Genomic DNA, 24,725 nt, shown 5'->3' with positions numbered 1-24,725 from the left:
ATGTATTTTCTGTAGCGATATGAACACATACACATGGCGTGGCCATTGCCAACGTCAGGTGACAGGGGGGTGCCCATCTGTTCATGGAGTAATTTGAGGAGGAAGCAATAGAGACGGCTAGATACTAACCCATATGCTTCCTCAGTTATGCAGATGATACCTTTGTGCCTTTGTGGTCAGGCCTCATGGTAGGAGGAGGGGGAGGGGGCACTATCTGAGTTTTTGAAACATCTTGACTCATGTGATTCAAAGTTCACACCAGAACTGGCTAAGGTTGCCATTTCTGGATGCACTTGACAGAAGGAGAACAGATGGGTCGTTTGGCCACAGTGTGTACCACAATCCTACATACAGGGGCAAGCTAGTAGCTGTTGTCACCCAGCACAGAAAAATGGAGTTCTGGAGTTACAAGGACATTGGTTGACACAGTCAGACAAAGGTAGTTTGAAATTGGAAACAGAACATCTATGTTAAGTCTTCTGGAAAAAAAATTAATATATGTTCAGAAAGCCTTTCTACCAGCCGCTTTGCCATATAGTAGAGAAGAGCAAGATGAAGCAAAGAATGTGGCGTATCTTCCCTAGGGGGATCTATTTCTTCAAAAATCAGCAGGATTCTCAAGAAGAGGATTACTGGGAAATGTGAAAGACTACTTGGCTCTACACAACCTTGCCAATATGCCACGTTGTCCACTGGCAACAATTAGGACAGTGGACATCAGATGCAAACAACATCAGGGGCACACCTAGCTGAGGCAGGCAACTAAATCAGCCACTGCCAAGCACTACCTGGATCTTAATCGTGATATGAAGTATGAAGAAATGAGGGTTCTGACCTCCAAATACTAGGAAAGGGTTGTGAGAGTCAATAGAGACAACAATGGCAGCAAACCTCATGAATTTTGACACTAGGTACCAACCCTTCAAAACTTTGAGTCCTGTTGTTGTGGTCTTCAGTCCTGAGACTGGTTTCCTGCAGCTCTCCATGCTACTCTATCCTGTGCAAGCTTCTTCATCTCCCAGTACCTACTGCAGCCTACATCCTTCTGGATCTGTTTAGTGTATTCATCTCTTGGTCTCCCTCTATGATTTTTACCCTCCACACTGCCCTCCAATACTAAATTGGTGATCCCTCGATGTCTCAGAACATGTCTTACCAACTGATCCCTTCTTCTAGTCAAGTTGTGCCACAAGCTCATCTCCCCAATTCTATTCAATACCTCCTCATTAGTTATGTGATCAACCCATCTAATCTTCAGCACTCTTCTGTAGCACCACATTTCAAAACTTCTATTCTCTTCTTGTCTAAGCTATTTATCATCCACATTTCACTTCCATACATGGCTACACTCCATACAAATACTTTCAGAAATGACTTCCTGACATTTAAATCTATACTCTATGTTAAATTTTTCTTCTTCAGAAACGCTTTCCTTGCCATTGCCAGCCTACATTTTATATCCTCTGTACTTCGACCATCATCAGTTATTTTGCTCCCCAAATAGCAAAATTCCTTTACTACTTTAAGTGTCTCATTTCCTAATCTAATTCCCTCAGCATCACCCGACTTAATTCGACTACATTCCATTATCCTCGTTATGCTTTTGTTGATGTTCACCTAATACCCTCCTTTCAAGACACTGTCCATTCCATTCAACTGCTCTTCCAAGTCCTTTGCTGTCTCTGACAGAATTACAAGGTCATCGGCGAACCTCAAAGTCTTTATTTCTTCTCTGTGGATTTTAATACCTACTCCGAACTTTTCTTTTGTCTCCTTTACTGCTTGCTCAATATACAGATTGAATAACATCGGGGAGAGGCTACAACCCTGTCTCACTCCCTTCCCAACTACTGCTGCTCTTTCATGTCCCTCGATTCTTATAACTGCCATCTGCTTTCTATACAAATTGTAAATAGCCTTTCACTCCCTGTATTTTACCCTGCCACCTTCAGAATTTGAAAGAGAGTATTCCAATCAACATTGTCAAAAGCTTTCTCTAAGTCTACAAATGCTAGAAATGTAGGTTTGCCTTTCCTTAATCTTTCTTCTAAGATAAGTCGTAGGGTCAGTATTGCCTCACGTGTTCCAACATATCTGCAGAATCCAAACTGATCTTCCCCGAGGTCGGCTTCTACCAGTTTTTCCATTCGTCTGTAAAGAATTCGCATTAGTATTTTGCAGCTGTGACTTATTAAACTGATAGTTCGGTAATTTTCACATCTGTCAACACCTGCTTTCTTTGGGATTGGGATTATTATATTCTTCTTGAAGTCTGAGGGTATTTCACCTGTCTCCTACATCTTGCTCACCAGATGGTAGAGTTTTGTCAGGACTGGCTCTCCCAAGGTTGTCAGTAGTTCTAATGGAATGTTGTCTACTCTGGGGGCCTTGTTTCGACTCAGGTCTTTCAGTGCTCTGTCAAACTCTTCACGCGATATCATATCTCCCATTTCATCTTCATCTACATCCTCTTCCATTTCCATAATATTGTCCTCAAGTACATCGCCCTTATATAGGCCCTCTATATACTACTTCCACCTTTCTGCTTTCCCTTCTTTGCTTAGTACTGGGTTTCCATCAAAGCTCTTGATATTCATACAAGTGGTTCTCTTTTCTCCAAAGGTCTCTCTAATTTTCCTGTAGGCAGTATCTATCTTACCCCTAGTGAGATAAGCCTCTACATCCTTACATTTGTCCTCTAGCCATCCCTGCTTAGCCATTTTGCACTTCCTGTCGATATCATTTTTGAGACGTTTGTATTCCTTTTTGCCTGCTTCATTTGCTGCATTTTTATATTTTCTCCTTTCGTCAATTAAATTCAATATTTCTTCTGTTACCCAAGGGTTTCTCCTAGCCGTCGTCTTTTTACCTATTTGATCCTCTGCTGCCTTCACTATTTCATCCCTCAAAGCTACCCATTCTTCTTCTACTGTATTTCTTTCCCCCATTCCTGTCAATTGTTCCCTTATGCTCTCCCTGGAACTCTGTACAACATCTGGTTCTTTGAGTCCTGCAGGTTGCTAAGAACGCAATGATGGCAGCAACAGAACACAACAAAAATAAGAACTGAAAATGTGGACATGGAGACTGAACCCCCAGACAGAGAACCACATACACAGTGCAGAAAACAGTATGCCAGTCAGGCACAGTGGACTGAAGGCAGGACGTCTCAGGATTCTTACTAATGAGAACATCCAGAATCTAAGATTTAGGGAGAAGTATATAGGTATATATAATGGACCCGTTCCACTATAATAGCAGTTGCAGGTAGCACCTGTTGAAGACAACGAGTCTTGCTGTTGAAATATTGTGCATGGACGACACTTAATCTGGCATAACACCCAACACCACAAAACAAATAATTATTTTTGATACACGCTATACTGTGCATAGATGTTGAAAATGACAGTCTGAGGAGTCTTGTCAAATGTGGTAGGCAATGTTTGATTATTTTGAATACACTGTTTCATTACACAGTCAGCACAGTCAGTTCTCCCGAGATTCATGTAGAAATGGGCAAAAAAATGGTTACACAGAGACAAGAAAAGCAGACGTCGCCAACCTTTCCCTCTCTGCTCTACTGACAAAATTGTGCAAGAAAGCTGTTCTATATCTACTGCCACCATATTACCTAGGCCAAACTCCTACAGAATTGGTCTGGAATCTTGGAAACACTAATATCCATCGTCATCATTAAGAATTTCACTTCCTAAGCCTTAAAAATAAATGCTGAAGCTTTTGCTACTAGTAAATAAACATCGCAAGTCATCATGACTGGTGCAAGCCATTCAATACACTACTTTGGTGTCTTGCAGGTAGATTTCACTTCACTGCTTTCATATTCAAGCAGCTTTTCACTTGGCCTTGTGTGTGTGTCTTTGTTCATAGCCTTCCATCAGCGGAAAAAATAAGTGGTTGCCCAGAATCCAATCCAGGGCTTCAGCGTTACTAACGAAAGTAACAAATAATGCTGACCATTAGATGACACGACTACTTTGGTTCGGCTACAGAATTATTTTCTTGTACTCTTGTCATATTAGAAGACTTGAAAGGCAATATATCATACTAAGAAAGTGTGTGATTACTACTGGAAGGGAGACACTGGTAAGACATGGAAACTGAAAATATAACACAATCAGTAAGTACAGATCCAAACAGAGTTGGTATTACCATTCATGATTGAAGCAGCAGATGATGAATCAAGACATCACTGCAGAAAACAGCAACATCTCCAAGAAAGTTAGTTTTACAGGTGCTGCACTGTGAGCAGCTAAGGTGAGAAATACTGTACATTCTGTTTCTGTCTTAAATGAGCACTTCACTCAGTGACATGTAAAATATGTGTAGTGTATGACAGTGCTCCACTTTTAAAGAGCATTGTAATGTACAGGGATTGGACAAAAAACAGTGCAAGAAATGCCCACTTGCACATAAATACAGACACTAGCCAAGTTTGTATGTTGCACTTCTGTATTTGGCCACAAACTTGTGCAATGTCCTCAATATGTTGCAAAAGCCAGTCATGGTCAGAAAGTGTTCGGTATAACTGTCAGAGCATTATGTCAGAGCTAAGTGAATTCGAACATGAACAAATTGTTGGTGTTCATATGGTGGGTACTTCCGTAACGAAGGAAGCCAATATGTTCGGTGCTTCAAGACGCACCACATCTAACAAGGGAAACTCCCCATTGCATCCTCCTTAGATTTAGTGGTAAGCTGGCCCATTGGATAGCCCGTCAAAAATGGGTCACAGATCACGCATGAGAACAGGAATAAGTTATATTCAACTGTGGAAAAATAAATAAAAATAGAAACAGTGAATGGTTCACATTTCACATCTGTAATATTGAGCAACATTCATCATGGTTGTGTGGTCATGGTGTTGGGTTGCAACACGGGAGATATGGGTTCAAATCTCCCTTGGTTCAATTCTTTTTTTTTCCTCCACAAAATTACAAACTTTCCGTCCATTCATTGACTTGTCTGTTCACAGTATTGAAATCTGTGTATGTGTCTTGGTGTAATATCAGTCTGCAACAGCAACGTATAACAAAGGGACCTCCAGACGTACATACCTCATATTTGTTCTACACAGGTATCATATGTTATGCCTCTTGCATCCCATTTTGGAAATTTTGACTCTTTAATACCTCCTTTGTAACATAGTTCACACCCATTTATTTGTTGTTTCCATTTCTGTGAGAAGTTTATGCGCTATCTCACCTGCTCTCACTAGTCATCACATTTACTTGCAATGGTAATATATTCTTAGCACATGACTCATATTCTGTGATGAATAGTGAGAGCAGACAAGATGCTGGGCAGACCTCTCACAGAAATTAAAACATAAATATACAGGTGTGAACTATTCTTACAATGACGGAATTCAAGAGTCAAAATTTCCAAAACGGAACGCAACACACACAGCTTGTGGTACCTGTGTAGACCAAATAGGAGCTACATATGTCTGGAGGTCCCTTCATTACACATGGCTGTTGAAAACTGACATAACACCATGATACACACACAAATTTCAATACAGCGAATAGACATGTCAGTGATCAGTCGGAAAATTAGATATTTTGTGAACAAAATAACAACAACAACAACAACAACAACAATAATAATCCCCGTGGAGGCCCGGGAAAAGAATAGGCCTCCGGTATGTTCTGCCAGTCGTTCCCCGTGGAGGCCCGGGAAAAGAATAGGCCTCCGGTATGTTCTGCCAGTCGTAAAAGGCGACGAAAAGAGCAAACCACTAATAGGGCTAACCCCCCTTTTAGTGTGATTAGTTGGTTCAGGACAGAACTAAAGAAGCCTCGGACAAGCGCCGTCATGGTCGGGGACGACGCTTGAACCCTATGCCCGCCCACAATGGTAACGACACTGCTAGCCAACTGGAAAATGATTCAAATCCAAATAGAGGTGTTTTACAGGATATGCTTCCTGCAACCACCCTAGAAGGAAAACAAAGACAGAGGATGAGATGGTCAGATGAAGTTAATCGACACCTCATGTTCTGTTATTACCAAGCAACAAACCTAGGAACCAACACAACTGGATACAGATCACAAGTATACACAACATTTATTACCAGATACCCAGAATTAAAATTTTTAACAGAACAACGACTAGCTGATAGATCCGTGTAATAATCAAAGATAACAGGATACCCCAGTCAGAATTAGAAAACACCAAACAAGCAGTACAACAAATACTGGAACAAAATAATGTGCAATCAGAAGAAGAAGAAGAAAATACAGTAATGGGCTCAAACATCCCAGAGCAAACAAACAAAGAACAACACCATCAATTAAAGAATCAGAGGAAAATGAAATCTTAAGACAGCCACCAGAACAAGCACAAATAGAACACGAAGTGACACACATGTTAGATATAGAAGAAAAATTTCAGCTGACATGTATAGAATACAAAGACACAAATACAGACATTAGACCATTCTTGCATAGACCACCAAATAACCCACAAGTCGAAACAACAATAAAAACTATCAACACAATCATACACAACAAAATAAATGAAAACACAACTATGGAAGAGTTACAACTACTGGTTTATATAGGAGCACTCACTACACTAAATATACACACTAGGCAGAGATCAGAACCAACCAATACACAGAAGAAACCCACAAAACCAGCATGGCAACACAGGCTACGGATCAGAATAGAAAAACTGAGAAAAGACAGCTAACACAATTTATAAAAAATGAAATGTCAGAAAAAAAACGAAAAAGGTTAGGTAAAATCTCACAACAAGAAGCGATAGAGCAATTAGACGAAAAGAAGCAGAAATTACAAGCATTGGCCAAATGACTTAGAAGATACAAAGAAAGTGAAAATAGAGGGAAACAAAACCAAACATTCAACACAAACCAAAAGAAGTTTTACCAGACAATAGATAACACACACATTAAAATAGACAATCCACCAAGCATAACAGACATGGAACACTTCTGGAGCAACATATGGTCAAACCCGGTACAACATAACAGGCATGCACAGCGGATACAAGCAGAAACAGACACATACAAGATGATACCGCGGATGCCTGAAGTGATAATTTTGCAACATGAAGTCACACAAGCAATTAATTCTACTCACAATTGGAGAGCCCCTGGAAAAGATAAAATAGCAAATTTCTGGCTAAAGAAATTCACCTAAACACAAAAAAAAATAAATTCACATCTAACTAAATTATTTAACATGAATATAACAGGGAAACATTCCAAGCGGGAAAAATATATTTAAAAAACACAAATGATGTGACTTACCGAACGAAAGTGCTGGCAGGTCGATAGACACACAAACAAACAAACACAAACATACACATGAAATTTAAGCTTTCGCAACAAACTGTTGCCTCATCAGGAAAGAGGGAAGGAGAGGGAAAGACGAAAGGATCTGGGTTTTAAGGGAGAGGGTAAGGAGTCATTCCAATCCCAGAAGCGGAAAGACTTACCTTAGGGGGAAAAAGGGGGTATACACTCGTACTCGTGCGCGTGCGCACACACACACACACACACACACACACACACACACACACACACACACACACATCTGCACATACACAGACACAAGCAGACATTTGTAAAGGCAAAGAGTTTGGGCAGAGGCATCAGTCGAGGCGGAAGTACAGAGGCAAAGAGGTTGTTGAAAGACAGGTGAGGTATGAGCGGCGGCAATTTGAAATTAGCGGAGATTGAGGCCTGGCGGGTAACGAGAAGAGAGGATATACTGAAGGGCAAGTTCCCATCTCCGGAGTTCTGACAGGTTGGTGTTAGTGGGAAGTATCCAGATAGGCCAGACGGTGTAACACTGTGCCAAGATGTGCTGGCTGTGCACCAAGGCATGTTTAGCCACAGGGTGGTCCTCATTACCAACAAACACTGTCTGCATGTGTCCATTCATGCGAATGGACAGTTTGTTGCCCCAAAAGTGCCCAACTTGTGACAGGATACTTTCCGGGACTGGATCAGACTCTGGATGTGGCTCTCCAGCAGGGATACGACTTCCTCAAATCCTGCCCTGAAATGAGATCCATCCTTCATGAAATCCTCCCCACTCCACCAAGAGTGTCTTTCCGCTGTCCACCTAACCTTCGTAACCTCTTAGTTCATGCCTATGAAATCCCCAAACCACCTTCCCTACCGTCTGGCTCCTACCCTTGTAACCGCCCCCGGTGTAAAACCTGTCTCATGCACCCTCCTCCCACCACCACCACCACCACCACCACCACCACCACCACCTACTCCAGTCCTGCAACCCGGAAGGTGTACACGATCAAAGGCAGAGCCACGTGTGAAAGCACCCACGTGATTTACCAACTGACCTGCCTACACTGTGAAGCTTTCTATGTGGGAATGACCAGCAACAAACTGTCCATTCGCATGAATGGACACAGGCAGACCGTGTTTCTTGGTAATGAGGATCACCCTGTGGCTAAGCATGCCTTGGTGCACAGCCAGCACATCTTGGCACAGTGTTACACCGTCCGGGTTATCTGGATACTTCCCACTAACACCAACCTGTCAGAACTCCGGAGATGGGAACTTGCCCTTCAGTATATCCTCTCTTCTCGTTACCCGCCAGGCCTCAATCTCCTCTAATTTCAATTTGCCGCCGCTCATACCTCACCTGTCTTTCAACAACATCTTTGCCTCTGTACTTCCGCCTCGACTGACATCTCTACCCAAACTCTTTGCCTTTACAAATGTCTGCTTGTGTGTGTAAGTGCGGATGGATATGCGTGTGTGTGTGCGCGCGCGAGTATATACTCCCTTTTTCCCCCTAAGGTAAGTCTTTCCGCTTCTGGGATTGGAATGACGCCTTACCCTCTCCCTTAAAACCCAAATCCTTTCGTCTTTCCCTCTCCTTCCCTCTTTCCTGATGAGGCAATAGTTTGTTGCAAAAGCTTGAATTTCATGTGTATGTTTGTGTTTGTGTGTCTGTCGACCTGCCAGCACTTTCGTTCGGTAAGTCACATCAGCTGTGTTTTTAGATAAATTATGGATACAATATTACTGGAACATACCCACACAAAATCACACATTTGCTATACATGGATGATCTAAAACTACTGGTAGCAACAAATCAACAACTCAACAAATTACTAAATATAACAGAAGTATTCAGCAATGAGATAAATATGGCTTTTGGAACACACAAATGTAAGAAAAATAGCATAGTCAAGGGAAAACACACTAAACAAGAAGATTACATATTGGATAACCACAGCGACTGCATAGAAGCGATGGAAAAAACAGATGCATATAAATATCTAGGATACAGACAAAAAATAGGAATACAAATATTAAAGAAGAACTATAAGAAAAATATAGACAAAGACTAACAAAAATACTGAAAGCAGAATTGACAGCAAGAAGCAAGACAAAAGCTATAAATACTTGTGCTATACCAATATTGACCTACTCATTTGGAGTAGTGAAATGGAGTAACACAGACCTAGAAGCACTCAATACACTTACACGATCACAATGCCACAAATATAGAATACATCACATACATTCAGCAACTGAAAGATTCACATTAAGCAGAAAGGAAGGAGGAAGGGGATTTATCAACATAAAAAACCTACATTATGGACAGGTAGACAATTTAAGAAAATTCTTTATAGAACAAGCAGAAACTAGCACAATACACAAAGCAATCACTCATATAAATACATTGACTACACCACTGCAATTTCATAACCACTTCTACAACCCTTTAGATCACATAACACCAACAGATACGAAGAAAGTAAATTGGAAAAAGAAAACAGAACCATTATAACAGATAAAACAACACCACATAACAAACCTGACATCATACTCACCAATAAAAAGAAGAAATTAACACAACTAATCGAAATATCCATACCCAATACAACAAATATACAAAAGAAAACAGGAGAAAAAATTGAAAAATACGTCCAACTGGCTGAGGAAGTCAAGGACATGTGGCATCAGGATAAAGTTGACATTATACCAATTATACTATCAACTACAGGAGTCATACCACACAATATCCACCAGTACATCAATGCAATACAGCTACATCCAAACTTATATATACAACTACAGAAATCTGTAATTATTGACACTTGTTCAATTACCCGAAAGTTCCTAAATGCAATGTAACATATACCGTACAGTTAAAAGGAAGTCACACTTGATCAAGGTCCGCGTCACCTTCCATTTTTAACCAGACATAACGTCTGAGACTAGAAAGAAATAATAATAATAATAATAATAATAATAATAAGACCGGGTGAGATTTGAACACAGATCTCCCACGTTGCAGTCCAACACCATGATCCCACAACCACAATTGCTACTATTGCTTGATATTGCACATATTAAATGTGGACCATTCACCGTTCCTATTTTTCTTCTTTCTTCCGCAGTTCAGTCACTACCTTCCTCTTTTCATGCGTGATCTGTGTTCAGTTTTTGATTGACTACTAAGTGGGCCAACTTACCACTAAATTTGAGAAGACAGTTATGGGGAGTTTACCTTGTAAGATTTATACTGCATACAGGGAAAGCACAAAATCATCCTGTAAGTCACGACCTGGATGAAAGTGCATGTTAAGTGATCATTACAGATGATCATCAAATGATTGTTACGAAAAATAAGAGGAGGACATCTGCAAAAGAGATTGCAGAACTGAATGCCGCACTCACAAACCTTATCAGCAGCAAAACAACAAGAAGCAAACTCCACAATCGGGAGATTGCAGGGCGAGCTGAAATTCTGAAACCATTCACTCAGTAATGCAAATGCCCATAACAGGAAAACGTGATGCCGAAACCATAAAACCTTGACTATGGAGCAATGGAAGAATGTGTTTTGTTTCACGCTGTTCCCAAGTTGTGGCTGGGTCTACATCCCAAGAGTGAAACACTGTGAGGTTCAGTTATGATTTGGACAGCCATATATGGTATTCCATGGGCCTCAAGGTTACTCTGGAAGGTTGCATTACTGTCACGGATTACATGACCATTTTGGCCAGTCAGGTCCATCCCATGGTATTTGTTCCCCCCAACAGTGATGCTTTGAACGAAAATGATAGAGGCCCTGTTTACATAGCTATGACTTTGTTTTGTGAGCATGAGGATGAACTATCATTTCTCCTGCGGCCCCCAGTCTCCTGAGCTCAATATTAGACCTGTGTGGTCTACTTTTGGAGAGAAGCGTGTGTGATCACCTCTATCATCATTACTTCACTTTTCCACTATTTTTCAGGAACAGTAGAGTCAAATTCCCTTGAAAACCATACAGGACCTGTGTTTATCCACTCTGAGATGACTGACAGCTGTTTTGAATGCCAACATGTTTGCTACATTGTATCAGGCATGGTAATGTGTTGTCCCCCCATATTTTGTGCAGCCCCTGTACACTACTGCTACCATCCCCTCCATCCTAAATTTTATTTGCTGAGTAACAGCAACAATGTCACCTATATTCTGCTTACAAAGAAAATTTTGAAGCTAGTTTCTCACTCGAGAATCACCTTAGAGTATTGGTTACTTACAAAACGATTATGTAACACCTCACATGAGGAGGAGGAGGAGGAGGAGGAGGAGGAGGAGGAGGAGGAGGAGGAGAAACGTCTATCAAAGTGTGTTGGAATTTAACAGCAGCAAGATTGCGACCTACAAGAATGCAGTTTCTTGCTCTAGGATATTTCTGCTCGCTCTGACCATGACTGTTGTGCGATTATGGAGTCGAGGAACCCAGGAGGGTCATTTTCACCGTTATTCAGTGTCTCAATGGCCCCATACAACTAGCACCTGAGAGAACAGACATACTGAGTCAGAAAGTGGGCTCGTCTGCAGAAAGACAAGTAAACACACAATCACACGCACACGCATGCACGCACACTTTTCAGATACGTCCTGGATCTGCTTAAAGCATTAGATGGAAATATTCATTGCTGTAAGTTCCAAGGAGAACAGGTGCTGCTAGAGTGGATGTTCCCAGGTTGGCATGGTGGTATGGGACACCACAGGGTACACAATACCATCTCCTATAGTTCACATAATTGGTCATTTGAACAGCAGGCATTACATATCTGAAGTGTTACGAGTGGTAACTATGCCGTATTTCAATGTATCTATGATATCTTTTGACAAAGTAACTAAAGACTGCACATAAACCGTGTTGTTCTGTCCTACCTCAATTCGAAGGGCGCTCGACTGTTACCATGCCCAGCACATTCATCCAACATCCCATCCATCGAAAACATCTGTTAATGGGCTGCCAAGTGACTAGTGTCCTACCACTCACCAGCCTTTACAATTGACACATTCTGGCAGAGAGTTGAAGCAGCACAGAATGACATACTCTTAATTGCCATGTAGGCTCAGTCCAACTATGACCATCCATGTTAGAGCTGTGTGTACTAAATTCCTCCCCCCTCCCCCACCCCCCAATATATGCCTAAATCGCTAGAAATTTTATCATGTATTCTTTCTACTTTACTGTACACACACAATAGGTAAAAATCTTGTTATTTGCTATCCTCCTTGGCAATGCAATTATTACGGCCAGCAGTGTTGTAACATCAATTTCACAAAGATTGTATACATAAAATTTGTACTTGTTACTGGAATGGAGACAAGAGGTAAAAATAATTAGCAAAGACTGGAAAATAGATTACATGGACCACAGAAATGAGGTTTGTGAAAAGCCAAATTACGAGGTTCAGGGAAATATAAGAATTATAATAGTAATTCATTGAACAAAATGTGGCCACATGGGTTGCGTTAGGAAACATACCCAAATTTTTGGAGCTTTCACCAACTTTGGCTTTCTTCTTGGGAACCACAGTGATGCGGCGAGGCAACAAAGCAGATGAGGGAGGCGTGTAACAAATACTTGCGTTGCTGCTGTTGCCGCTGCTACTGTCACTTGATCCCGGCAACAGCAAATTTTGTTCACTAAGTCTAATGCGATTTCTGAGGGGGTACTTCAGTTCAGCAACAGGTTCTGGAAAGAAAAATGTGCCTATTACTCTAACTACACAACTATGAGCTAGCAAAATTCAAGCTGACAGCAGGCATTTAAGTAGCGAATCCCCAAGTTTAAACATGCAGAAGTGATCAGCATCTTCTTGAATTTACTGAATATCTGTGTAACACTGTTGTTATAAATACGGTAACTTACCCATTCTTTCTTCCAAAATCTGTGTGTTCTCAGCTGAAGTTGCTACTACCGTTTTATCATCACAAATATCCCAGTGCATCAAATACATATTCTCTAGGGATTCTACATCAAAATACACCAACTCCAAGATTCAAACTACAATACTTTTATTTGGACGGTAAAACCCAACAAGTAAAGGAACTAGTTTTAAAATCTGCGAGGTGAGAAGAGTCAATCATCAATTAAATAAATTGTGCTTCTGTGAGGTCCTTTATTAGTTTGTCCATAGCATGTAGTACACTTTTAATTAAGTAGTTCAATTCAGCAGCCTGAAACTCTGGACTTGTGTTGTAATAAGTGGTCACAAATTTTTGAGTATCAAGGATTTAGTCTAAAGAACATTTTGTTTGACTTAATGAGCTATAATGTCAGTTCCTCCTCGACTCCTAATAAAAAATTTCACCCCAACAAACTGTACAGTCAACAATCTCACTTTGTCTTTTACAGCAGAGAAATCTTGCAACAATTTACTGTTTACTTCACAGTTACGCTTCCCCACGAGTAAAATAGGAAATAATATATCATTTCTCAAATTTACAGCTACAAGTACTAACATCAATCATTCCAGTAGAGGATATGAGGTTACACTCACTGCCACATCAACTGAATGTAAGGACTGAGCACACCACACTACTGATCCAACTCCATTGCCCGACAAACTTTTGGTAAGGGTGGGGAGGGGGGGGGTATGGGATGGGAGGATAGATAAGTAAATACATAAGTAAATAAATACCATATATTGAACCCAAGGCTTAAAACAATTTTCATGATAATGAAGTGTAATACCAACATTCCTCAAATGCGTGCTATAACTGAAATAACACAAAGGAAATCTGTCTCATTTTGAAAGAAAGCATCCGTTCGGGTCAGGTGATTAGTTAGAAATTAAAAACAAATGATGAAAACTGACTTCTGGATGAAGACCACCTCAAGACTTACAATATTATGGTCTTTAATTACATGCATCGATGTTGTATTTGCATGGTTGCTATCTGTCTACCAACTATCTCTTTATCTGGCTACATGTGTCACCTACCTCATTTCATTTTCATTACAGCCATAATTTTCTCCTCCACTCCAGTCTGTTCCCTGATTTATAGGTTTGTTTTCCCGTCTCTCCTAATAATTCTGAACCTGCAACTCGTCATTGTGCATTGACAACCCACAGTTTTCCAGTAGTTCTCTCAATTTATGTCCATGTCTCACTCCCAGATTTCAAAAAAATAACACGTCGATTCTAAATTTTAACTTTAACACATACTTGAAGTATGGTTTTTATAATCTTGTTTAGTTTACCAACACCACTGCAGGCTATTTTTCCTCTTCTGTATTTTTTTCTGGAGCATGTAGTACTCTTCAACTGCTCTAAACGTAAAAACTAATTAAATGGTTCCATTATTTTATTATTTTCTTATGCAGTGATGTTTTAGACACTTAACTGAATTTCAAACTTCGATCTTTTTCATTGTTGAGGCACGTGAAAATTTCCTCTAGAACAGAGGAAAATAGTGTTGGTGGTATGAAACCTACTCTACCAACTCCTCTCTCTATTCTGTATAGCACTATTCACACTTACAGAGGAAGAATAACATTAACATAGGTCTTCTACAATATTTTAACTTTATGCACGAGTCAACTCCTTGTTTCTAAAGGGCTGTTAGTGCAGGAACTGTATCAATACTGTCTCAAAATTTCTGATTCTTGGGTGATGTAATTAGTCACATTCATTACCCTGTTCCAAAATTTGTTTCACGATTTACTAGTGGCCCACAGTGCTACAACTACATTCAAAGTCAGCATTTTTTGTTTGATTAAAGACCTAATTATTTTCTATGCAACTGATAATTTTAAACAACATACTGTACGTTATTGAGAGGAGATTGATATACTTTGTCTGTCTCCTTTCTTATTTATGTATAGCAATGGCAGCATTATTCCAGTTTTTGGAAAATTTTCTTCCTCCATAGACATTCAATAAAAATATTTCAATTACCATTTGTATTATTTATCCTTGTTTTAATCATTTCTATTCAAAACACCATTTCATAGTGTTTGTTTGCTCCATATACTTGATCTGTTATTAGTTCCTTAATGTCACTGCTATTAATAACTATCCGCAATTCGATCCATGCGTTGGGCAAAACCAACACGAAATGAAAACGATAAAAGTTTTGATAAAACCAACACTTACCTGTATAAGTTTTTCCCTTCTTCATACTTTTATTGTATCAAATTGTTTCTATCACTATTTATAATAAACACAAAATATTCAATTAATATACAAGGTGTTTCAAAACCATTTAACCAATTTCAAAAACTGTATCTTCTACATAAATTAAAATATAGCCACAGAAAGCATTTTGTATCCTTTCTTTCAATTCAGCTATAACTTGCAGTACTGTTTTTGCTGAGACTATAGCACTGGACCTCCTTCAGTTCAAAGCATTAGACAATGTCAAAGGCAGTTAAAAGCCATTGGCTGTACATGTACGGAAAAATTCATCACAGGTCATACCTGTGTTTTCATTCAGAAGTAAAGAGCATTTAGCAATTTAGCAGAGATTTGCATGTAGTCCACGAACTTCTGTGCAACAAGCTAACTGAGAGCTAACCATTCCTTGTGTGTCTGTGAGGCACATTTTCTGGTGACGTTTGTGTTTCAAACCATACAGAATTCAAATATAAACCATTTTTTGATTACTATGCTCTCTTTTTCTGGCTTGGTAATGGGTACAGACATAGGAAAGTTAGTCATTTCATCCCAGGTCATTACCAACCTTAAAAATCAAACAATACAACAATGTACTAGCCATCAGTATTGTATTTTCCTTCATATCAATACCTAATTAGCAGCAGTCAATATGTCAATAAGGCATTGTAAATTTAAATTGAAAAAGATATTTAAGTGCAACTTATTTCTGTACATCTCTTACTATTTTTGTAGACACTCAGAACAGACCACAGGTACAGAGCCAACATTGTCGAAAAAGTATTCCCTAGGTGAGTCTGTTTCCTCAGTTTCTCATTCTCAGTACCCCCTCCCCCCTCTCTTTCCCTGAACCTTCATCTCAATTATGAAACAGTCAAATAACAATGCTGGGAAGAAGTTTAATAGGAAGAGAGGTTCAGCAAAGATGTCTGAAACCAATAATGCAATGGCCTCAATAAAACATACCACTACACACTAACTATACAAGGGATTATCATAAGAAATTTGAATTTTCAAAGATACCATTTCGAGGAATATCCTCTCAAAATGAAAACGCAATCAAATAACGGCACAAAAATATGTAAACACTGGGCAGTAGCAGACACTAACAAATACAACTCAACTGCGAAAGAAAATTAAAATGCGAGGTTAAAACAAGTCACCTCAGTAGCATTTGCCATGAGAAACTAGGAAATGTGATACGTAAATCAACAGTGGATATCTGATATGAATACTTAAAAGTGGAAAGTATCTAGGACGCTGTTATCGAGTGTGATAAGGAAACAACGGACAAGACTGTAACAGCCACAGAGTAGACAAAAACTAACACGAAGAGAGACAATAAACAAATGCTACAAAAGAAACAGCCTACTGAAGAAAAAACTGCAGGATTGGGGTGCAGCAGTAAATGTAAATAGCCAATGTGAAACCAACCAACCACATTATAGTCACAGTGCAAAACATATTCCCATTTTCATAATTTACTGTTGCTTGATTCTCATACATTTATTTTCCATCAGCACCTTTATATTACCCTATTTTCAATATATACTGCTATCTTTTCACTAATGGTTTCTCCCTCTCTGAGTAGAACACATGTGGAAAATAATGTTTCCACATTATAGTAAACCCAATGTGTGTAATTGTGACAAAGTACTTAATGAAGTATGAAGCCTGAGTAATGACAGAACACAGCCTATAATATTTTTACAGTTACTGTTTTAAAAGTAAATCAAACATTGCTAACCTGTAACTTTCTGAGAACATGCAGATCCTGAAGACTGCTGTGCATCCAAGACTTTTTTTGTTTTATAAATGTTCTTTACAGGAGCTGACTGAGAAGTGCTTCCTGCCTTAGCCTGAGATTTTCGAGCTGCTTGCCTCTTATTGTCAAGTGTTGATGTTCCTTTCTTCAGCTTCACTGTCTCTTGACTGCTTATTGTAACTGATGCCAAATTATTGTTACCGTTGTATTTCTCTTTACTAGAGGCAACAACAGTTTCAACTCTAGAGGATTCTCTTGTCTTTTTCTCAACGATTTTCTCACCTTTGCTTTCTTTCAAAGCTCTACGATTCTTTACTGATACAGAATTAGTCTTGGGTGAGGCCTCTGAATGAGAAGTAGGACGTTTTGAATGTGATGCAGTCTTATAACTTATATAAGAAGTAACAGATGCTGGCTTTCTGCCTGACTTCTGTGAAAGATTTTGTACTGGTGGGGTTCCTGAAGGTGTCTCCTCCCCTGGATAAGATGCAAGGGAACTTGACCGAGAACTGCGAGCTTCAGCAGTTACAGATGCCAAACGAGAAGAGGTTCTGGTTCCTGACACACGTCGTTTCTGGGTGTCCGGCTGGACAGTTTCCAAGTGACTCTTGGTTCTACAGCCGACTGAACTTAAACTTCCAGAACAAGGTGATTGGTTGACAGTGTCTCCAACAGAGGAGCAAGAATACACTGTTGAAGCACCACTTTCCACAGATAAATCGGTTACCCTGGTTCGCCCCCTAAATCTAGAAGGCTTCTCGTGGCTCTTTCCTCCTCCACTTGTACCAACACGTTCTTGTTTTGGCGGCGTCTCCTGTGTTTCAATAATTTCAGTTCTGGCAACAATGGGTCTGTGGCCCGATGCAGACCCCTTATTACTACGCCCTGTGACACCCGGACTATCGGGCCTGCCACTGCCTCTAGATCTTGCAGGCGCCGTAGCAAATTCCTTACTTTTTCTCGTAGTATATAATTCAAATGGTACAAATTCTCCTTTATCGTCAAAACACTTTGAACGTTTTGAGCTAACTGGATGATGAGCAGCAGATCCCCCACGCTTTCTTGAAGCTGACTTGACTGTACTCCTGGGTGAAAAAGAAAAGCTTATTTTAGAAAGGAAAACCCTTAAACTATGCATTTAATTTTATGTGCATATTAAACTGTGTCTCTTAAATAATAATGTATTGTACCTACACTATTAAGGATTTTATTTCTGTTTGTTTGCAATAGTTAATAAATGGTACGCAAAACTTCATACTTACATGTTACTCGGGAACTTTCAAAAACAATTCAGCTACTGGAGTAAAATATCTTACTCTTGCACACATATGACTTTCAATCTGAGGGATAAACAATGTATCTAGTAAATCCCTAAATCAAGTGACTGATTCACTATGAAACCTTTAGTGAAATCTGTTCTTTTGCTAAAAACCACGAGAAAGTGAAACAAGCATGTCAACAGCTATTTACCAGTGCCTAAAACCAGTGGAAAGGGCATCTGACATGTCATTATCTAGTGCAAGAACCACGTACACTTGCATCCTAAATCCTAAACACTAAGAGACATTAGGTATTTTTTTTTTCTCTCTCTGTCAAATTGCTGCGCGGGGAAAGGAACTGAAAAAAGTGGAGAATGGTGAAAACAGGTGCACCTGTTAAAACTACTTTACTCTGCTAAACATAAGTAACGGAAAATAAATAATGGATATCTAACTGACCAGATAAGGGCCTTCTGACTGTCTCTTACATCGGGCCAGGAAAGCTATTACCATACGAAGAATATGCATACATACTTATTGGTGTTACGCCTAGTGGCAGCCCCAGCTGTACTGAGAAGCAACTCTGACCCCCCGGGAACACAGTTAGGTTGCTCGGCCATAGACGCTCTGCGTGGACTTGGTCATGCCACAATCAAACTATGCCTGAGAAAAACCAAAAAGAAAAAAATTAGTATATACTATCATTATACATAAGAAAACACACACACACACACACACACACACACACACACACACAGAGAGAGAGAGAGAGAGAGAGAGAGAGAGAGAGAGAGAGAGAGAGAGAGAGCAAACAAGCCTCTTACTTTACATCACAGACTACTAATGACTTCACACGCCCAACCAAGGTGTCTCATGTCACATGCTCCAGTAAGTTCTTCAAAATTACCACACAAAGTTCAAAATTCGTGCAGTACAGACAAACAGACATCTCTAGGTGGGTGTGGAACTACCCACTTAGGTCATAGTGCATAAAATTCTGGTCTCCCATTATGTGAAGTTGTACGGCTGCTCTTATAAGTAGCGAAAGTTCCTTTAATATGGTGAGTCATGTACCTCTTCCCTTTCACTTTTTTACTTTCAACTTTTACTGTTATAGTGTGTCTTCTGTTGGCACTCTGGTGAGAACGGTCCCATTTATCTTCCAGATAAAATGGCAGCACTATTTGAGCTTTACCTGCTTCTACAGGATGACCATAATAGGGATCTGGTCTTAAAGGGACTCCTTTTACAGACCTCACATTTCTTGATTTGTCTACTACATACTTTGATACTGATGGAATGTGATTCAAAGTTGTTTTATTTGAAAATGACTAAAATAATAGTTGAAACTTGCACCTTTTCACTGTAGAATGCACAATATTCAACAGGTGAATCGATTTTAGTGAAAAATTCCTGGCAAGAGGTGCAAGAGTGCTTTGGTTCATTTTCTTCTGAATATGGAATTTCTACTTTGAAGAGAGTGGTCAGTTTGCTGTAGTTTATTCATCCATAGCTTTAGTAATTTCTCTGTACTTTCTTGATTCATAGAGCTTATGACTCGACGTCACGGACCACAGTTTCTTAACAGGACTAACACCTACATCTGTAGTTGACTGATTCAGGCTATTTAATTCTTCCTCTACTGATGCAAAAACTACATCTGCATCATGGGAGGCTTCACCTTGTTCAGATACTATTATTGTTGTTATTCTGTCAAAACATTTAGAATGCAAAAAGTTGTCGCTGGAAACATTTTCACTTTGAAACAGAGTCTTCAAATGAGAACACTTATTCCCAACCTGAACAAATTCTGTTTTTGTTTGTGTTATATATCACTCTTTTATTGATACACAAATAGTCAGTACACTTCACTTTCCTGTGGCCCCAGTCAGAAGACATTTCAAACAGTCCTTTTCGCAAAACACACTGCAACTGTGTCAACTGGAAAATTCCTCACAAAAACACGGAACTCACTGGGTGGTCTCAGATCACTTAGAAGTCTCATCAGTAAACAGATTTGTACTGAACAACTACAATACAGAAAACTGCAATGAACAACAATGACACACAAACTGACAAGGAACTACAACAAAGGGTATGAAATATCTGGAACAATGAAAGTGAAAAGAAATAATTGCAACAAAGACAATAGAAATAAACATTGTAACAACGAAATTCGTAAGAAACAACTTCAATGAAGACATACATTACACTTTAAAGTTAAAAAAGGTTTTTTTTTTTTTTTTTTAAATAAAATCTGTCCAACTTGGAAGTGCAAGCTCTCCTTTACGGACAATATATGTACAATGTGGTACTAATCAACAGAAAAAAAATCTAACTTTCCTGGTCTGGCATTTTTGAAGGAAAAAAAAAAAAAAAAAATTCTACCATTGTAATCATAAAGCAATTATCTTTCAAATACAAAAACTAACAAAATATGCAAAACTGTTACAGAGATATAGCATTTCAATAATTTTTCCAAAATTCACAGTGTCATCTTTGGAGGCCTGTATCTCGAGGCAGGAATTTTTTTGGAGGAAACAAAAAAATGCATGTTTCTTACTTACTCCTAAATTTTAACATATGCTAAATTCAATAACATCCGACTCTATGAAGGTGACCCCCCCCCAGCCTGAAGTGATACAGATTATGCTTTGACAAACAGCAACAAATAACTCAACAATTTCACTCAGTATACTTCAGTGCACCAACCAGTGTCCCGATTTCAATGCCGCTACATTTCAAAGCTGTCACACAGCATCTTTTACTCTTTTCTTTCTTTCTTCTTTGCAAAGGTACCTCATTAAAATTTAGGTCAAACTTCTGAGTCCAAGCATTGCAACAGTCTGTTCATTGTTTATCTATATACTAGACATTTATTACCTTCCAGTATACTCCCTGGCTCTTAGTGCTTGTGCTTGTATCTATGCATACTTTGCACCTATATAAGATTTATATAGTATTTCATTTTACGATCACAGCTGTGTTGCACAAGTCAATAGTAATTCTTTTCTCCTCCCAATCAAAAGCCAATTATGACAGCTAATAAAAAAACAACCACTCACCAAGCTGTGGTAGGAGCAAAAACGTTAACAATTAAGGAAACACGCAAGCTTTTGGAGCCAGTCGCTACTCCTTGTGGCAGAAGGGTTCAAGGGGAAGGAAGTGGGATAAAGGAAAAGGACTGGCAAGGTTTAGGAAATGGGGAAACTTATGAAAAAGTCACCCAGAACCACACGTTTGGTAAGACTTAAACGGATGGTATGAGAATGAAACACAGACTGTTGGGGACTGGCAGTAAGTAAAATACTCCACGATAAATACAAAAGCAGTTCCACATATCTGCCATAATTAAGGTTTCTAAAAAGCAATTTATTTTTCTCACTCTTTGATAACTTCTGAAACTTTATAGCACTACAATACAAATTTAGTGTCTGCATGAAATGTATCAGGTATTCTAGATAGTTTGTTGGCTCTCATGTAAACTTCGTGCTTTGCTACTGAAGCAGGATTGTTTCTTCACCAATGCTATACACTGTGAGATCAAACGTATCCGGGCACCTGGCTGAAAATGGCTTACAAGTTCATGGCGCCCACCATCGGTAATTCTGGAATTCAATATGGTGTTGGCCCACCCTTAGCCTTGATGACAGCTTCCACTCTTGCAGGCATACATTCAGTCAAGTGCTGGATTGTTTCTTGAGGAATGGCATCCCATTCTTCATGGAGTGCTGCACTGAGGAGAGGTATAAATGTCAGTTGATGAGGCCTGGCATGAAGTCTGGGTTACGAAACATCGCAAAGGTGTTCTATGGGCTTCACGTTAGGACTCTGTGCAGGCCAGTCCATTACAGGGATGTTGTTGTTGTTGTTGAGGAATGGCATCCCATTCTTCATGGAGTGCTGCACTGAGGAGAGGTATAAATGTCAGTTGATGAGGCCTGGCATGAAGTCTGGGTTACGAAACATCGCAAAGGTGTTCTATGGGCTTCACGTTAGGACTCTGTGCAGGCCAGTCCATTACAGGGATGTTGTTGTTGTTGTTGTTGTTGTTGTTGTTGTTGTGGTGTAATCACTCCGCCACAGGCCGTGCATTACGAACAGGTGCTTGATCGTGTTGAAAGATGCAATTGCCATCCTCGAATTGCTCTTCAACATTGGGAAGTAAGAAAGTGCTTAAAACAGCAATGTAGGCCTGTGCTGTGATAATGCCATGCAAAACAACAAAGGGCGTAAGCCTCCTCCAGGAGAAACACGACCACACCGTAACATCACCACCTACAAATTTTACTGCTGGCACTACACACACTGGCACACGATTTTCACCGGGCATTCGCCATACCCACATCCTGCCATCAGATCGCCACATTGTGTACCATGATTTATCACTCCACACGACATCTTTCCACTGTTCAATCGCTCAACGTTTACGTTCCTGACACCTAACGAGGAGTCTGACATTTACCGGCGTGATGTGTGCCTTATGAGCAGCCGTTTGACCATGAAATCCAAGTTTTCTCGCCTCCTGCCTAACTGTCATAGTACTTGCAGTGGATCCTGATGCAGTTTGGAATTCCTGTGTGATGGTCTGGATGGATGTCTGCATAACGACCCTCTTCAACTGTCGGCAGTCTCTGTCAGTCAACAGACGATGTCAGCCTTGACGCTTTTCTGCTGTACGTGTCCTTTCACATTTCCACTTCACTATGATTTCGGAAACAGTGGACCTAGGGATGTTTAGGAGTGTGAAAATCTCACGTACAGACATATGGCACAAGTGACACCCATCACTTGACCACATTCGAAGTCTGTGAGTTCCGTGGAGTGCCGCATTCCGCTCTCTCATGACGTCTAATGCCTACTGAGGTTGCTGATATGGAGTAGCTGGCATTAGGTGGCAGCACAACACGCCTAATATGAAAAATCTAAGTCTTTGGAGGTGTTCTGTTACTTTTGATCACAGTGTATTTTTTCCATTTAAATTCATCTCTATAATATGAGAGAGACTGATGCTGGAATAAGAAGCCAATTTTATCAGTGGTCTGAAAAGCTTGGTTGGAAACTTGTGAGGAATTATTGTCAAACAAATTTGCAAGAAAATGTGTGTGAAATCTTACGGGACTTAACTGCTAAGGTCATCAGTCGCTAAGCTTACAGACTACTTAACCTAAATTATCCTAATGACCAACACACACACACACCCATGCCCGGGGGAGGACTCGAACCTCCACCGGGATCAGCCGCGCAGTCCATGACTGCAGCGCCAAATTTGCAAATGGGGGTAACAACTTCTCATATTTGAAGCCTGTTACAATGACCTGGATTAATTAAACAACATATGTATAATGGAAGAAACACACTACAGAAATTGTTCAGTCCTTAAAGAATGAATCTTGGATTGACAGAAAATATGGAAAACCTATATCTGGATGACTGGATGAGATTTATATTGCTACCCATCCAAATGGGAAAAGTGTCTTGCCACTGCGTCACTTCGCTCAGTGGTAATAAATCTTATTAGCTCTCCATGCTCTCCAAAACCATGGGAATACCAGTACCCAATGGACACGGAGGTGCAAGGACAACCATAGCTACTATGGTCTAATGTCCCGTCACTAGTGAAGCTTTTAGTTCCTAAACCCAAGATATCAAACAACATAAAATGTGCTTCTTTCAGAAACAGTGATCTCAGCCTGTGCTTGAGTGGTAAGACATAGGGCTGAATAGTCCAAGGACAATGTTGCTGTTCTCAATGCCAAAGGTTGTGCAACAGGGCCTTGCATAGTGTTGGCTTAAGCAAAATTTGCCGCACACCATGTAGTGTTAATGCTTCAGTGCTAATACACTGCACAGTTTCAACTTTTGCTTGGGGACCCCAACACTAGCCATGCAGGAAATTGGATCAAAGAATTAAGTTGGGCATTCACAATTTAACTGTACAGCATAAGTGAATTGTTCAGCAAATAAATGTGTTCAGTGCTTTTAAAACAAATTATAAGAATGAGTGTCAAAGAACATAATTAATAGTTCCACTCACCAACTTAAAGTTAAGTGTTGGTGCCGTTAGGTATGTTTCTGTCTCTGATACCCATTCATATTTCAGAGTGCACAATTACTAATATCAGTATGACAATATGTCACATACAATCATATAATCATGACAGAAATCCATAGGTAATCACCAACATAGGAAATGTGTAAGAATATCCAAGCAAATGGTTCAGGATGACTTCTGTGCTTTAGGCACTAGCCAGTTCAAT

The 24,725-nt window shown here is 39.8% G+C and overlaps 1 protein-coding gene across 4 annotated transcripts in view; it reads right to left on the bottom strand.

The window, feature by feature from the left end:
• LOC124594785 (E3 ubiquitin-protein ligase TRIP12) overlaps nucleotides 1-24,725 on the bottom strand; it is a 232,545-nt gene that overhangs the window by 187,368 nt on the left and 20,452 nt on the right. For all 4 annotated transcript variants that reach the window (XM_047133192.1, XM_047133195.1, XM_047133193.1 and 1 more), the window contains exons 2-4: nucleotides 19,000-19,128; nucleotides 17,189-18,291; nucleotides 12,807-13,016 (exon numbers count right to left, since the gene is read on the bottom strand). In XM_047133192.1, coding sequence (XP_046989148.1) covers nucleotides 12,807-13,016; nucleotides 17,189-18,291; nucleotides 19,000-19,085 — 1,399 coding nt within the window. In that variant the 5' untranslated portion in view covers nucleotides 19,086-19,128. The remainder of the gene's footprint in view (nucleotides 1-12,806; nucleotides 13,017-17,188; nucleotides 18,292-18,999; nucleotides 19,129-24,725) is intronic.

The sequence above is a fragment of the Schistocerca americana genome, chromosome 2 (assembly GCF_021461395.2).
Source record: "Schistocerca americana isolate TAMUIC-IGC-003095 chromosome 2, iqSchAmer2.1, whole genome shotgun sequence".
Lineage (NCBI taxonomy): Eukaryota > Metazoa > Arthropoda > Insecta > Orthoptera > Acrididae > Schistocerca > Schistocerca americana.
The sequence above is the reverse complement of the archived record's forward strand: the minus strand, read 5'-3'. Positions and strand labels throughout refer to the sequence as shown.